Source organism: Lactuca virosa, chromosome 2 (genome assembly GCF_052849685.1).
Source record: "Lactuca virosa cultivar CGN04683 chromosome 2, Lactuca_virosa_CGN04683_v6, whole genome shotgun sequence".
NCBI lineage: Eukaryota > Viridiplantae > Streptophyta > Magnoliopsida > Asterales > Asteraceae > Lactuca > Lactuca virosa.
Window position 1 is genome coordinate 41,178,119 of NC_136427.1, and position 13,455 is coordinate 41,191,573.

The 13,455-nt window shown below is 34.1% G+C and overlaps 1 protein-coding gene across 1 annotated transcript; it reads right to left on the bottom strand.

The window, feature by feature from the left end:
- Nucleotides 1–8,400: 8,400 nt before the first annotated feature.
- On the bottom strand, nt 8,401–10,135 carry LOC145156317 (xanthotoxin 5-hydroxylase CYP82C4-like). Its single transcript, XM_079075740.1, has 2 exons — nt 9,197–10,135; nt 8,401–9,107 (listed from the first exon to the last, which is right to left on the bottom strand). Exons 1-2 carry the CDS (start codon nt 10,133–10,135, stop codon nt 8,478–8,480), a joined length of 1,569 nt encoding a protein of 522 aa, XP_078931866.1. The 3' UTR covers nt 8,401–8,477.
- Between the last annotated feature and the right edge of the window lie 3,320 nt (nt 10,136–13,455).

Genomic DNA, 13,455 nt, shown 5'->3' on the forward strand with positions numbered 1-13,455 from the left:
GCAAGGCGTACCCATCTGGTACGCTGAGCGTACTAGCCCCAGATGGAGGGGCGTACTCAGCAGACGGGCCTTGGACTTGGCATTTTAGGTCTTGGGCTAATGTTTGGGCTTCCATTGTTTGGGCCTTATTAGATCATCAGACTTTTGTGTTGGACTTTGGGCTAGCATATTGGGCTTCCTTGGATTATAGGCCCATGATTGGTTTGGGCCCAATTTGGAAGATTGGTCCATAAATGGGCCTTAGGTTGCCAAGTAGAATTTGGGCCTTCATAGTAGTTGAATAGGGCCTGGTCCTTGGGCCAAGTTAGATAAAGTATAAAATGGTCTTTTGCCATGGTTATGGGCCTAATAGATTAGACTGGTGGTTATGGATTGGAATCCAAATAATAATTGGATGTTATTGGTATTGATAGCGTGGGTATTTGTCGGACCAGCAGGCAGAGATTTATCCGAGTGATTCAGCAGTTGAGGTAAATTTTTCTCACCATGTTTAGCGAGTCGAAGGCACCAATGCTGGCCCATGGTTTATTATGTTAGGGTGCTAGATGTATGCGTGACTCTTGCATTTGTATGTGTTTGTATGCTTAGTGGGCGGGGCCTAATGGTTATTATGTATGCTATCACTCGTTATACTTGTATGTTTGTATGTTGGGCGGGGCCCGTTATGCGAGTTAGGGCGAGGCCCGTTATACTCAGTGGGCGGGGCACGTTATACGAGTAGGGCGGGGCCCGTTACACTTATAGCGGAGCCCATTATATGTTTGATATGTGTGGTATGTGGTATTTGTGGGAAACTCACCAAGCTTCGTGCTTACGGTTTTTAGTTTATGTTTCAAGTACTTCTGGTGCAAAGGGGAAGAGCACGGGGTAATTGCAGTGTACACACTATTTTGTACAACATTCTTATGATTAGTCTGATGTTTTATGATCGAGATGATACATTTGTATTTTTTATGGTTATGATGATGTTTGGATAATTTTTTTAGTTAATTAAAAATCAAAAAATTTTGGTCTATATTTTTGGGGCGTTACATGTTTGAAATGAATAAATTTAAGTGGTTTAATCCTTAATATGCAACAAATATAGGATGACTTTTGAGAGTTCTTGTGACTTATGGATGTATGAATGTATGAAATTCCCAAGGATCAAGTATCCTAGAATATTAGGAGAAACATACTCCTTATTTGTAAAACCATTTCATGAAAAGTATGTTTAAACGTTCACATGTTTATCCTAAAGGACGGAGGGCATGTGCCTATGAGGTTGTAGCCTCGACAACGATACTAAGAATGAAGTTTAACCATAATTAAACATATCATTTGTCCCTTAGATTTAAAGGTGATTATATGATAGTAGTGGATTGGGTTTGGGTTAGTTGCATATGCAATTGCATGGTTTATTAGATGCACTTATCCTAAAATCTTAACTATATCACTACTATTGTGAAATGATTTAAAAAATGAGAAATGGTTTTGGAAATAAAATGTGTTTTGATATCTTGAAAACGTTTTTTCAAATGTTTTTGGGAATATATACTTATGAGTTGGGTTATTGCCATTACCCAATTCCATTACATAGTCTGATTATGGTATTACTTACTAGGCTCCCCAAGCCTAACATATTATTTTGAAAGGTATTTGCAGATGAAGTTGAAAACCTGGTTTAGATTAGTAGCTATTTAAAAGGCTATGATCTGTATGTTCACCTTATACTTTTGTAATGACATTATAAATTAACACTCGCTCATACTTCATATTTACCAAAAACTCATTTTTTATGTTTTTGGACCAAATTCCACATCAAACTTTAAAATGATTAAATGAATTTAAAGATAAACTATTTTCTACTAGCCTGTATGAGAGGCATTATAAACACGATCCACTAATTCGACTCAATAATTAAGTCTACCATTTAATACTTCCACGGTGGAAATTGTAACATCCAAAAATTGTAAGGTAAACATTTCAATTTTAGTTCAACCATAAACACAATATAATCATTTCAATCATTCAAAAGTATATCAGAGTAAAAATAGTTATTAGAGTACAATTCCCAAAATCATAAAGTGCGGAAACATGGGTGGATGTGCTGCGATCAAGCCAGACCCTTCCCTCTCGAACCGGGAGTACCTGAAAAATATTTTAAAACATAAACCGTAAGCACGAAGCTTAATGAGTTCCCCAAAATACCGAATACCATACATATCTGCCAACTCAAGGTTGTGCCGACTCTATCTAACCCTCGAGTCTACTTCAACTCATGTGTCGGCCTAAGGCCGTACCAGGTCTATTTATCCCCCGAGTCTATTTCAACGCATATGTCAGCACAAGGATGTACTGGGTCTATTTCACCCCCGAGTCTATTTCAAATCATATGTCAACACAAGGTTGTACCGGGTATATTTCACCCCACATACATATAGCAACCAGGCATACATGGATGCATACATACAACAGGAGTCATAAAGACTACAAGCACATACAATCCCTAGTGTCCTACAGTATAGTGAGAAAACTCACCTGAATCACAATGCCGACTAACACTCCGCTCAAAACCATTCCGACCTCAGCCAACTGCTCTCCTGTCAAATGATGGGTGCTTAACACCTCCTGTCAATCTACACAAGGTAAACCCTAAGTCTACCTTTTAAAACCATAATTTGATCAAAAGTCAACGCAGGCCAAAAGTCAACGGTCAAAGTCAAAGTCAACAACTTAATATCAACTTATCCATCCTCACGTCGTTAGATATCACTCGGTATAATTCAAACTCATCCCGAATCAATTCACACATGAAAATTCACTAGAGCTGACCTCACATCGTGAGAAGCCTCCTCTCATGTCGTGAGCTCCAAGAAGCTCATCAAAAACGTGATCACTCATTTCTCACGTCGTGAGACCCCCATGTCTCAAGTCGTGAGAACAGTCTGAAGACAAAAGTCCAACTTTTTAGTCCTTAATCCATTAAGCCTTGAACTCTAACTTTCCAAAAGGTCTTATAACTCCATAATACACTAGAAAGTCGATGCTTTTAAGACATATATGTCCAATACATGTCTAGATCTCATTTGGGTCGAAAGTTGAAGAAAAGACATCCAACTTTCATGCAAGGTTCCAAAACTCAACCATTCACTAGATCTGAACTCCATATCACTCTTAAGACCCTAATAACTCATAAAGTTGCCAACTTTATGGTTTCCATCCCTCGAACTTGCACAACCAAGAAGAAAAGTTGGACAAAACTTAGATCTAGCCTCATATAACAATAGATGTGGAAACTTTAACACTTACAATGGTCCAGAAACAATGTAAAGTGATGATGATGATGATTCCTTGCATGCCTCAACACAAGATCACTTTCTTCTTCTTCTTCTTCTTCTTCTTCTTCTTCTTCTTCTTCTTCTTCTTCTTCTTTTCTCCTTTCCAAACCAAGAAATGCTCCAAAATGACCAAAGATCAAGCAAGGATGAAGACTAGGGTTTTTCTGAGGTGAAAGAGGGTTTGGAGGCTGATAAGAACCCTAAAATGAGTTTAGATGTGCTTAAATATGAAGGAAACCCTAAAAGATCATGGGCTTGGGCTGCATCAGTTCTCACGTCGTGAGCCTCTATGTCTCACGTCGTGAGACCAGTCCCGATCATAAGTTTCATTTAAACCCATCTCACGTCGTGACCACTCAAAGTTCACATCGTGAGGCTCCAATTATTCTAAAATTCCAACTTCTGACTCCTTGAAACCCTAAAATGATTCATCCAGGAGAATGGGTGTTACAAAAATGTTGAATCTTTCTAACACACTCAATCTAGACATAATATGTAGATCACACGCCTAAAGCTAATCGATGTGATTATCTCCTCTAATATCACATTAAGCAATCACAAAGAGTTGAGATATATAATAAAGAGAATTAGGTTTTGATGTGAGAGGTGAATGACGACTGAAAATAAGCTCTACATGTTGACTGGTTATAACTTCTACCCTACTATCTTCAGTAATGACATATCAACACTCCAACATGTGTTTTTTTCCTATTTAAGCCCACATCTATTTGCAACATTTCACATTCGATCCTTCGTATACTTATCTTCATGCGATCAGTCTACATACAAATTAAGCCTAATAACTAACTCTTTCTACTAAAAATTCTTTCAAGTATAGGTTGTATTAGTAAGATGATGTTTTGAATATAGCCTCGTGGTTAAGGCGTATAATTCTAGTAAGGATGTTTAAGGTTAAAATCTTTCATGTCGAAAATATTGCTACTGGTCTACATGATGTGCCTTAGGGTAGGTTTGACATGGGTCGTACATAGGGCATGACTTACTCTTTTTATATTAGAGTTGATTCGTACACAATAGTTTTTCTCCATGCATAACAATTTATGTTTTAAAATGTTGTACTATACAATCATCTAAAGCATAAATTGTTATGTATGGAGAAAAACTGTTGTGTACGAATCACTGCATTTTTTATATATGTCATCACCATATTAAGGATTTGGTAATTTGTTGTTGGACACATTTTTCTAAATATATATTTGTGCATTTAATCTACAAATGTTTGAGGTCGGATGCATATCTTGTTGCAAAATGTTTTATTGATGTATCACTTTACATTTTAAGCCCCAACGTATACCTACAACAAGGACCATTCGTAGCTTAGGTGGTAGCTACTCCACATGCGTGCACAACACCCCGGTGTCACAATCTTGGCGCTCCGTGGAGAATACAATGAATGGGAACGAATGAATAGGAAACAAGATGGTGAATTTTGACGCATGGGTGTTTTTCTAGCCGTTAAACAATGGCTACAATGTAAAAAAATATAAATATAAAAAATTACCCCTTTAAGTTTACCACTTCAAATCATATTCTTTACACTATACTTTCCTTCTTCTAATATACATTCAAATATGTTTTCATCTTTCACTATGGAAAAAAATCCTAACACCATCAACAAGCCGATCCCAAAATCTTGGCATGACATTTTCGTTAAATACGACCACACATCAACTTCCTAACGTGGATTCACCACAAGGTTGATTCATTAGTTTGCTCCAAATCTCTCCTATCCCAAACAAGAACTCTTCCAACAACCTTTCAAAAAAAGTATTACCACAAGCCTGCTTTCGTCTATCAACAACCCGCTTTCGTGAAACCACCACTTTCTCAACCACAATTGAACCCTTCATGTCCCAATGAAGTACAAGAAAAACAATTCGAGCAACCAAAACAAGTCAAAGCTAAAAGGAAAAAGCCTAAACCTGTTCCGACGGGAGCAAGGGATTGGAAGGAACTTGAAGAAACCACTTTAGCAAACGCTTGGATTGCGGCTAGCCAAGACATGATTAAAAGGAATGCACAAACGGGAGATAGTTTTTGGGAAACTGTTCGAAACATCCTCTATGAACAAATGGATCAAGTCGAGTATCGAACCAACGAGAATTTAACTTCTAAATGACATAATATGAGGTTAAAATATCAAATTTAATGGAACTCACAACAATCTCAAGAATATGCACAAGAGTGGAGCGAACAATTTTGATGTCTTTGCCGCGATGCTTAAGAAATACCAAGAGTCACAACCAACCCGGAAAACTTTTCCTTATTTGAATTCTTGGTTTGATTTGAAGTAATGTCGCAAATTGCTTCTTACCAAAAATTTGGTTTCTTTCAGTTCAGAGTGCTCGAGAAAATCCCAATCACATAGCCAATCCCAACAATCATACGGATGGACGTTTATCAATATCAACGATGGATGAGTTTCAAGATGAAGAACTTCTACGTCGGTCCGTTGGAAGAAATAGAGCAAAGAAAGCAGCTTCCGACTCTAGTATGAAAATTAAGAGGCGAATAGTATCGATCAATTTGATGAGAAATTTGATTGATACGTCCAACTACAAGAGCAAAAGTTAAGATCACGGAGGAAGCAAAATAAGTTTATAAAGAAACGCAAATTGTTAAACAAAAAAAGAACGATTTAAAAATTTTGAAGATGAAAGCCAAAGATTACGAAGGGGAGGATCTAGAAATATTCATTGCGGTCAAAGAAAACATCAAAATAAATATATGCTATTTTGTTTTTCAATGTTTGGTATTTTTTCATGTTTTTTTTTCGGGTTTTTGTTTTTAATTTTAATCTACGTAATGTTTTGATTTTACTGAAAATGTAGTACTTTTATTAGATTTACTTAATTTAAAAAATGACTTAATTAATAAAAATAAAAATAAAATAATTTGATGATGTGCCTTGATGGATATACCATGTTCAATATATTGATTGTGTAGTGATGAGATTAAGTGATGTCATTTTCAAATGGTTATATATATATATATATATATATATATATATATATATATATATATATATATATATATATATATATATATATATATATATATATATATATATATATATATATATATATATATATATATATATATATAACGATCTTTGCTTGTGATTTCATCCTTTATATGATTCATCTATTTTACATAACCAACCCTCACAATTTACAACTCTGATCTTTTAATTTATATATCAGTTATTTTTATTTTTTATTATCAAAAGCTTTAAATTTGACTCTTATTATATATTATATGTAAATAAGTTTATTAAAAATATATAATTAATTCTAATTATTATTTTTAGCAATTTGCGCTATTAATATATATCTCACAAATTCATATGAATAAATTCCAAAATATAATCTATTCATGATAGCATATGTGCAAAACATGTTAAAAAACAATTGTGACCGTTTATGAAACTCAAAGAAAGTAAATGATTGAATTGTTGTGTTATTGTGAGCACCACACAAAAAAGGAAGTTTTTCTAAATATATGAGAGAAGTAAAAAAAAAAAAGCTCAAACTAATATTTAAAACAAATCAATAAAAGACAAATCGATTAGGAGGTGTATTGACCTTACATTCAATATAATTGTGCAACTTTTTAGAAAACATAGTAATATTGCAAAGAATTGCAATACACCTCTACCATCAAGCAAGTGACGTCTATTTCGTAACGAAATAGACCGGGACACTCATACACATAGCCATATTTTAACCAAGTTTGACAACAATTAATGAATGTTTCAACAAAAATGTGACAAAGTTACGATAAATGACACTTATATTTGCATTGTATTTGGTTTGACAATATTTTTTTTTGTAACAGTTACTACATGGGCTAATATATGTACACTCTGCAAATGTTTTACACCGTGATTTAAAACCAAGCAACTTGCTTTTGAATGCGAATTGTGATTTAAAGATTTGTGACTTTGTGCTTCCTGGTAAAAATTATGTTCAACAATTGCCTTTGTTTCCCGGTAAATATTATGTTCAACAATTGGCTCTTGTACTTTGTTTATTAAGTGTTGCATATCCATTTGGAGTTTGTGTTTTCTTGTTTTGCGGAAAGGTCATGTATCTGAATATGTAGATCAAATTTTTGTTAGTTTTGATTAAACAAAGATTGGTTTGAATCTATGTACAAAATATATTTTGAGGGGTATTTTTGATTTATTGGCTATGATCAACAACAGATGTTTGATGGAAACGAGCTTCACCACATAACATTATATGTGGGGCGAAAGTGGTGGTTACTTGCCAACTGGAAAATCTAAAACATATTTTGTTGTCATTATGGCAAATGTTTAGGTTCTATTAAATTATTAATAAAACGTTTATTTAATTTTCTTGTACTATAAAAATATCAATATGGGTTAATAGTGAGAAATTGCTAAATATGTAAATTAATCGATCTATACAATGTCAATTGTGTATTAATTTAAAGAAAAAAAATCAGGTATTCGAGTATACTTGAATTTTTTTATGCCTACCCGATACCCAAACTAATTAAATATTGGGTTACCCGAATACCGGATCTATCCGACCTAATCTACTCGAATTCATAACGGGTCAGACGGATAGTTTGGGTTTCGGTTATTTTCGACATGCCTACTAGGGAGTCCGAACAATATTTTGAGGTATTAGCATGTAATGGAGTTATTGTTTTTAGCCTCATGATCATGATATTGATACTTTAATTCTTGATCATTATAATTATATTTTGGTATGTCCTCGAAATTCTCCAAAGTATACTACAAGTTCGTATCAAAACATATGTTTAAACGAATTAGCTAGGTATTGTACTTAATGAAGTTGATCATATGAAAGCATATGCTGCTAAATATTCAATATTCCATTGGTAACATCCAAATTTACCAAAGGCTTTTGAAAGCTAGCTGATTTAACTTTTTCTGATATTATACAATTCGACCTAGCCAAAGTGAATATGTTTTGCTTAATGGGATTAAGATCATCAAGTAATTTTGTAGGACACCTTAAAAATAGACATAGATAAGTAATTTTTTGTTATTTATATAGGACCTCTTCAATTATTCCAGTACATTATATAGATTGTTCTTCCAAACAACAAAATATCAACATTAATACTTTTTCAGTTTTTCTACTATCCATAGAGTTCGGATGGAAGGCGTGGGGTCAGGAGGGCCAGCAATGGCTTCTTTTTTGGCATGGTCAACCCAGGGCTCTCAGTCATGTCGATCGGGAGACCTCCAGGAAGACCTAGATCAAAAGAATGAACAAGACGAGCCAAAGTCAAATGAAGCACCTGGATCGCAAGCGTGGCTCCAGGACAAGAACGTCGACCTGACCCAAATGGGATGAGGACAAACTGATGTCCTCTCAAGTCGACATGTTCATGTTCTTCACCCATAAACCTCTCGGGTTTAAATTCAGATGCATCAGTCCAAACCGTCTCATCCCTTTGAATCTTCCACACATTAACTATCAACCGAGTCCCGGCTTTTACATGGTACCCTGAAACCATACAATCTTGCATCGCCTCCCTCGGTCCTAGAAGTGGGCCCCCAGCAGGATATAGACGTAATGTTTCCTTAATAACGGCTTGAAGATATACGAGGTTTTTGATGTCGGTTTCAACAACTTGTCTGTCTTTACCAACTTTGTCGTCTAGTTCATGTTGCAATTTAACTAGATGATCGGGATGATTTAGCAACAATGAGATAGCCCACGTTAGCGTCTCAGCCGGTGTATTGCCACCTCCTAACATCATCGACTGTAAACATTTGGAGAAAATTAACTTAAGTAAAGTATGATCATGATCGATCAACACAAGATACAACTTATTGTATATATATAACTTACCAAGCATGTAGATTTGATGCTGATATCTGAATCATACTGTAAACCGGAGAGCTTTCCTTCCTCTTCAAGAGACAACATCACGTTTACAAAATCGTGTTTACGTTCTGAATCTAATTTCCGATTATTCCTATGTTCATCGAGCCACCCTCCGAGCACTAAATCCAGATCCTTTGCTGTCCTTTTCATCTGCTTCACATATCCATCAAAATCCAACCACCCTAAAAAGGGTATTGCGTCTGATACCACGAATATGCCAATCAAACGAAAGAATTCATTGAGGGCTTTCTGGCACCTTCTGGCCTCATGGCTGTCAGCTTCAACACCATAATACCGCTTTCCAGCTACCATCATCGTAATTATATTTAACAACATGGGTTCCAACCATTTGATCAAATCAACAACCAAAGGCTGACGTCCACCGTTTTCCACCCATCGCCCATAGAGCTCTGTGATTCCGGACTTAATCTCAGACGAACGGACATCTTTTTGCATCTCGAGGCGACGGTTGGAGAGGAGCTCAAGGGTGGTGATCTTCCGCATCTCACGCCAAAAAGGAGTGTATGGGGCGAAGCCAAATATGGCATAGTTATAGCCCATGTGCTTCACGGCGGCGGTTTTGGGTCGAGAAGCAAGTGCTTTATCGTTTACGGTGAAGCATTCTTTGGCTACTTCCCAACTGCTGACCACGAAAGCACGACGGGTTCCAAGCCGGATATTGAACGTTGGCCCATATTTGTCTGCCATGGCTCCTAGTGTTCGGTGGAGAAGCTGGTTACCACCACCAAGTAGATGGAGGTGTCCGATGATCGGCAATGCACCGTCCACTTCACGAGCTTCTCTTGCCGACTGTTTGGACTTCATTCGAGTACTGCAAATTACTAGGTAGAAGATGCATAATACAAAAACAAGTAACATGATTAGTTCGGGTGAATAAACCATGGTGTATGTATTAATGCTGTAGTGGAAAAGATAAAAGACTCCATGCGACTTATATATATCGTGTACAACAAAAAAAATACAAAAAATAATTACACAATTCGTTCGGCTGAATATATATATATATATATATATATATATATATATATATATATATATATATATATATATATATATATATATATATATATATGGGAAAAGAGAATATACATTACAGCCCCACCTAAGCTTAGGTACTAAACCTCTTGAAAATACATAGTTTTACTATATAAAGATTACAGTTAGTGGATTCACGATTAATACTTGAAGATGTAAATTCAAGATCGACACAATAGGGTTTACGGTTTAGGGTTTAGGGTTTAGGGTTTACGGTTTACGGTTTAGGGTTTAGGGTTTAGATAAGGACGCAAGAATATTGATTATCTTTGCCCTTCGTGACAGTGGAAAAAAGTAATGTTCACTTGGGTGAAGTAATAAACGATAATGGATAAAAGAAAATAGAGATGGTAAAACGATCATGAAAGAAAGAAATGTTATGGAGGATGGTATATTTACCAAGTGATACCAAACGGAGTATATTTAGCAAGTTAAAACGACATATTTTAAAGGTTTAGTACCTAAGCTTAGGTGGGGCTGTAATGTATATTCTCTATCCCCTATATATATATATATATATATATATATATATATATATATATATATATATATATATATATATATATATATATATATATATATATATATAGAGAGAGAGAGAGAGAGAGAGAGAGAGTTAGGTTCAAATGTTTCTAACAACTATTGTGTTCCTAGATGCACCACTCACAAATTAGTAAATAATTAAATAATTAATTAAATCAAAAAAGGTATTTCTGGTTTTTTGCACTTGTAATTAAGAAAACAAAATATAATATATGTTGACCTAATATCTCTTCTTTATAACCATCGACCATTGAATAATAATCATCGTCGCAGACATACCTCTGTATCCCTCATCTTGCCACTATCGTATCTTCTTCTTCCTCCCTCTCCATCGTCGGCTTCATATTCCATCACCCAAATCGGTCTATAGCTGCTGCCGTACACCAACATCCTAGCCCTGGTATGTTCTTGAACTCAATTTCTAATTTTTAAACATAATTCTGATTTTACAATCAAATTTCTTTTGAGAGTGGTGATGTTCGTTCTTTCCTATCATTTTTTATTTCCAAGGCTTATCAATTTTTACTTTGGAAAGGGTTAAGATGGAAAGGGTTAAGCTCTTCATCGCAACAACTCAATTCTTCCATTATTCCCTGTAATATTTTATTTCCGATTCTTCTACTTCTTGATTGCTCGCAATTCTTCCTCTGAATGCTATTGATTTACGATTCTTCACATGGATTTTCCATTTGATTTATTCACTGATTTTCGATTCTTTGATTTCCGATTATCCTTCTTGTTGATTTCCGATTTCACTAGTATACCCACTGTGCTCTCATTCTTCTTTAATTTTAAATATTCATCATTCAAGTTGATTTTGTAATTTAGAATCTGACTTAAATAATGATAGATTGTTCTTGATTTTCCATTTGTGCTTGATACTTGATTGTTCTTGATTTTCCATTTGTTCTTGGTACTTGATTGTTCTAAATTTGGCTTGTTTGATGATAATGCCTAACAAGTGTTTGTTGAAATGTCTGAAAGACAATCTAAACAATTTAACCTTGTGTTATGCATTCTGTCAGAATTACTAGCAACACATGTTTTATGTAATTATTTAAAAAGGTAATTAATTTGTTTGTGTATTATTTTGGTTCAATTTGTGATTTTGAATTTCAATTTCTATTGTCTCTCGTTATTGTATATTTGGAATTTAAAATTATATTAGTAGTAAATACGATACTTTTGAATGTATTCTGTCAGAATATATTCTGCCAGAACAAAATCTATGTATTATGTTAGAATATACTCTATGTATTCTACCAGAATATATAAATTGATAGTTAATTGCAAGTAACATGTTTTTAACCATTATTAGTTTTTGTTGTATTTGTGATAGGAATGGCTGGAAGAATGCATTGAAGACCTAATAAGAATAACTTGAAGAATGAATAAAGTTTGACCATACTCACAATTTAAGAATGTTGTTATTTTTTAAGAATTTTATTCATTTTTTTTATATTCTTTTAGAATATGTATAATTATATTAAAATGTATAAGGATTTTAGTCTGTAAGAATATGTATGAATTTGTATTTAAGTTCGGATGTATAAGAATATATTAAAATGTTGTTATTTTTCAACCTCAGATTCAAGAATTTTGTTAATATTCAATAATATTCTAATAGAATAAAATTATGAAAGAACATCATTCAAACAAAAAAATATTCCGACAGAATAAATCAGTTATGTTTACAAATTACGTTAGAATTAAAATTGAATTAATTAAAAAAAATTCAGATTTTTAAAATTAAGAGAATTAATTATCCCTAAAAATCCGAAAATTTCATTTTATAAATGTAGTTAATTGTCTAAAATACTATTTTGCTAAAATTTGTGTGATTATATGGTACATATTATCCCATTGTAAAATCCTACACTCTCAAATCATGTCCATTGATTAATTCCATCCGTTAGTCCAGATCTGTGCATTCTGGCACACAATAGTTACTAAAAACAAAATAATCTAAGCACATATATATATATATATATATATATATATATATATATATATATATATATATATATTGTCACACCCCGAAACCAATGGCGAAAACGTTCCGGGGCGGGGTGACGTCATGCGTAGTATCACAACAGTTGTATCATAGTAAGCGAAGTAAACACAACCATTACATTATAATATGAATATTTACATTGTTCAATAACATGATTTGTACATAACAGTATATAGCAAAAGTAAAAGACGTGACTTCAGAATGTTCCGTCTTCTCCAAAAGTTGACAAGAGTACCTGTCTAATGATGCCCTAAGAATACAAGCAGTTTTTAAATATCAGCATAAGGTTGGTGAGTTCATAAGCGTTTGATTCTGGTGAAAGAATGTTTCTTTGATTCTTTGAAAAGTTGTTTCCCAAGAAAATCCTATATTTTCTTATGAAAGAGGTTTGATCATCCATTGGTTACACGTTAAACAGCCTGTTTATGAAAGGTTAAGTTATTCCAGGAAAAACCTATATTTTCCTTAAAAGTTGATAGTTGATTTTCGATTCTGATACGAGGTGTACAAGTATCTACCATACTTGTATCGATAGATGTAGTTTCCTTGAAAAACCCTGGTTATTCAATGTGAGATGTATTAGCCTTATTACACAAATAAAACTAATAAA

What these genes read in the sequence shown, in the direction of transcription:
- LOC145156317 (XM_079075740.1), bottom strand. Translation starts at nt 10,135, where the DNA reads ATGGTTTATTCACCCGAACTAATCATGTTACTTGTTTTTGTATTATGC. An exon ending in GCATCAAATCTACATGCTTG is followed by an intron (nt 9,108 to 9,196) that starts GTAAGTTATATA and finishes AAATGTTTACAG; the next exon opens with TCGATGATGTTAGGAGGTGG.